The 2837-nt window shown below is 63.3% G+C and overlaps 1 protein-coding gene across 2 annotated transcripts in view; it reads left to right on the top strand.

Annotated features, from left to right (window-relative positions):
- POLR3E (RNA polymerase III subunit E) overlaps positions 1 to 2837 on the top strand; it is a 25747-nt gene that overhangs the window by 16008 nt on the left and 6902 nt on the right. Inside the window, exons 14-17 of one of the 2 annotated variants that reach the window (XM_014447511.2) lie at positions 773 to 832; positions 912 to 1069; positions 1403 to 1527; positions 1913 to 2436. In XM_014447511.2, the coding sequence (XP_014302997.1) occupies positions 773 to 832; positions 912 to 1069; positions 1403 to 1527; positions 1913 to 2436 (867 nt within the window). The remainder of the gene's footprint in view (positions 1 to 772; positions 833 to 911; positions 1070 to 1402; positions 1528 to 1912; positions 2437 to 2837) is intronic. The other variant, XM_006105308.3, reaches the window with a different exon arrangement.

Below are 2837 nucleotides of genomic sequence, written 5' to 3'. Positions count from 1 at the left end.
AGAGTCTCAGGTGCCGTAGAGTCTCGGGGTGCCATAGAGTCTCGGGGTGCCGGTAGAGTTCTCGGGGTGCCGGCAGTGTTCTCGGGGTGCCAATAGAGTTCTCGGGGTGCCGGCAGTGTTCTCGGGGTGCCAGTAGAGTTCTCAGGGTGCCGGCAGTGTTCTCGGGGTGCCGGTAGAGTTCTCGGGGTGCCGGCAGAGTTCTCAGGGTGCCACAGGCGGTCATCTCGGAGCGCCCACCGGGCTGTGGTTTGCTTCGTGCAGGGCGGCTTTAAGCCGAGGAGGGTCTGCATTTCCTCTTCCCGACTGGCTGGCCCAGCTCTGTGGGCGGTCAGCGCCCAGGTGCTGTGGCTTTATCTTTGGCTCCGGGGGTCAGAGTGCATACAGCATGTATCCACTCCCAGGTTCGCTCACCCTGCACGGGTACCTTTGGCCTCCGCTGCCTGCCAGCCCTTCTCTGTTCCTGCAGACGCCATGCAGTCTGGGGCCTGGTCAAAGCAGAGTTCTCATAGGTGACAGGCGGGCAAGACCTCTCTGACCCGGTGTCTTCGTGGTCTGGGGGCCCGGGGTGGGGAGGTCCAGCTGCCTGTTTGAGGAGACAACCTGGGGGTCCTATACGAAGGAGAAAACAGGGTGCAGAGTTGAAGTGACTGCCCACGGCCAGATCCACACCCACGTCGTCCCGGCCCTGGCTCCCAGGACAGCGGCACAGGTTCGGGGCCCGTCTCAGGAGCACCACCTCTGCCTCCTGGGAACATGCTTCTCTCCCCTGCAGATGTGGAAGTTCACTCAGAGCCGGTGGGTGGTGAGGAAAGAGGTGGCCACAGTGACAAAAGTAAGTGATGGTCTCCATCTGGCGGGAGGGGGCTGGGGGCATTGGGGGCTGGCCGGCCTCACCCTTGCCCCGCCCCCAGCTCTGTGCGGAGGATGTGAAGGACTTTCTGGAGCACATGGCCGTGGTGAGGATCAACAGAGGCTGGGAGTTCGTCCTGCCGCACGACGGGGAGTTCATCAGGAAGCACCCCGACGTGGTCCAGCGGCAGCACATGCTGTGGACGGGCATCCAGGCCAAGTAAGGGCTCCCGGGTGGACGAGGGGCTGTGTGCCCCCTTCCCACTCAGGTGGACATTGCTGGCCGACCCCAGAATCCCACAGAGGCCTGACACCGCCACTCGTGGTGGCCAGAACCTGCCTGTCATGTGAAGGGGGAGGGGAGCCTGAGCCAGCGCCAGGGCTTGTGTGCCCACAGGCAGGCCGAGCAGCGGCTCGGGGAGTGGGCCTGGCCCGCAGGCAGGGCCACAGTGCTCCCAGCACACGGTGTCTTCAGTCACCAGGCTGTCCCGGGGTTTGGGGTGGTGAGATGATGGGGATGTGGTTTAGAGTAAGTGTTGACTCTTATTTTCAGATTAGAAAAAGTCTATAACCTGGTGAAGGAAACCACGCCAAAGCAGCCGGATGGACAATCAGGTGTGTGGCGATCGGCTGGGCAGGCCTCACCTCACAGCGGGCTCGGGGCTGGGCCTGGAGACAGTATGTGGGGCTCTTTCCCTTCCCACCGACCTCCACCGCGGGCAGAGCTGCAGCCTCACAGACCAGGCACTTCTGCACTTGCCCCTGACACCTGCTCGCTTAGCTCTCTTGGGGAGGCAGGAGCGGGAGGAGGCCCTGGCAGGAGCTCAGCACTAACCCATCCTGGAGCTCTGAGCGTGGGAAGCTGGTTTTTCCAGTTCTTTCTTCCCTCATTGCTGGGGTAGCTCAACCCGCTTGGGTAAGGTGGGCCACCTGCCGCAGCCCAGCTGGCCTGCACTGTTCCTGTCCCCTGTCGGGATGGAAGGGATGGTCCTTGGGGTGGAGAGGCGTGGGCCCCCTCTGCCCGATCTCTGTGCCCTCCTGAGCAGCCTTCCTCTCCGCACAGGGCCTGCGGGGCTGGTGTCTGGGGACCAGCGGGTCCAAGTAGCCAAGAGCAGGGCCCAGCAGAACCACACGCTGCTGGAACGGGAGCTGCAGCGGAGAAAGGAGCAGGTCAGGGCGTCCGCGGTCCTGCCTGGTGTGCAGATCAAGGAGGAGCCCCTGAGTGAGGAGGGAGAGGAAGAGGAGGAGCAAGCCGTGGAGGAGGGCGAGCCCATGGACACCTCACCCAGTGGTGGCTTCCACAGCAGGCTGACCAACGGGCTGCCTGTGGGGTGGGCCGTAGGCGGGGACGGCTTCAATGGGCACCTGCCCCCCAGCTGTGCCAGCACCCCAGTGGCCCAGGAGCTGCGGGCCTTTGTGGAGGCCACCTTCCAGAGACAGTTTGTGCTCACGCTGAGCGAGCTTAAGCGCCTCTTCAACCTGCACTTGGCTAGCCTGCCCCCTGGCCACACGCTCTTCAGTGGCATCTCGGACCGAATGCTGCAGGACACGGTGCTGGCCGCTGGCTGCAAGCAGATACTGGTGCCTGTAAGTGGGGCCCGCACCCTTGGGGAGCGGGCGGGTAGAAAGGGGCCCGAGAGAAAAGTCTGGTCACTCCAGAGTGGCCTGAGCCCAGCCAACTTTGGGGGAGCCAGCACGGGGCGTGGGGACTAGGGAAGACCACTGACCTGGGTTCGCATCTTGGCTCTCCTGTGAGGTTGTGCGTGACTTGGGGCCAGCCAGCCTTGGGCCCTGCACCCTCTTCTAAAGTGGGCGAGTTCGCTTTTGTGTCACAGGACTCGGCAAGGGCTGAATGAGATGTTGAGCGTACACCTCACTGCCCGTCCTGGTTTCTAGCACCCCCACCGGCACTTCAGCTCGCTCCTGCCAGCCTTGGCCTTTTTAGGGTGATTTCTAGTATTGCTGGTCTTTGCACCCCGCAGATGAAG

The sequence above is a fragment of the Myotis lucifugus genome, unplaced genomic scaffold (assembly GCF_000147115.1).
Source record: "Myotis lucifugus unplaced genomic scaffold, Myoluc2.0 scaffold_669, whole genome shotgun sequence".
Classification (NCBI taxonomy): domain Eukaryota; kingdom Metazoa; phylum Chordata; class Mammalia; order Chiroptera; family Vespertilionidae; genus Myotis; species Myotis lucifugus.
The sequence above is the reverse complement of the archived record's forward strand: the minus strand, read 5'-3'. Positions and strand labels throughout refer to the sequence as shown.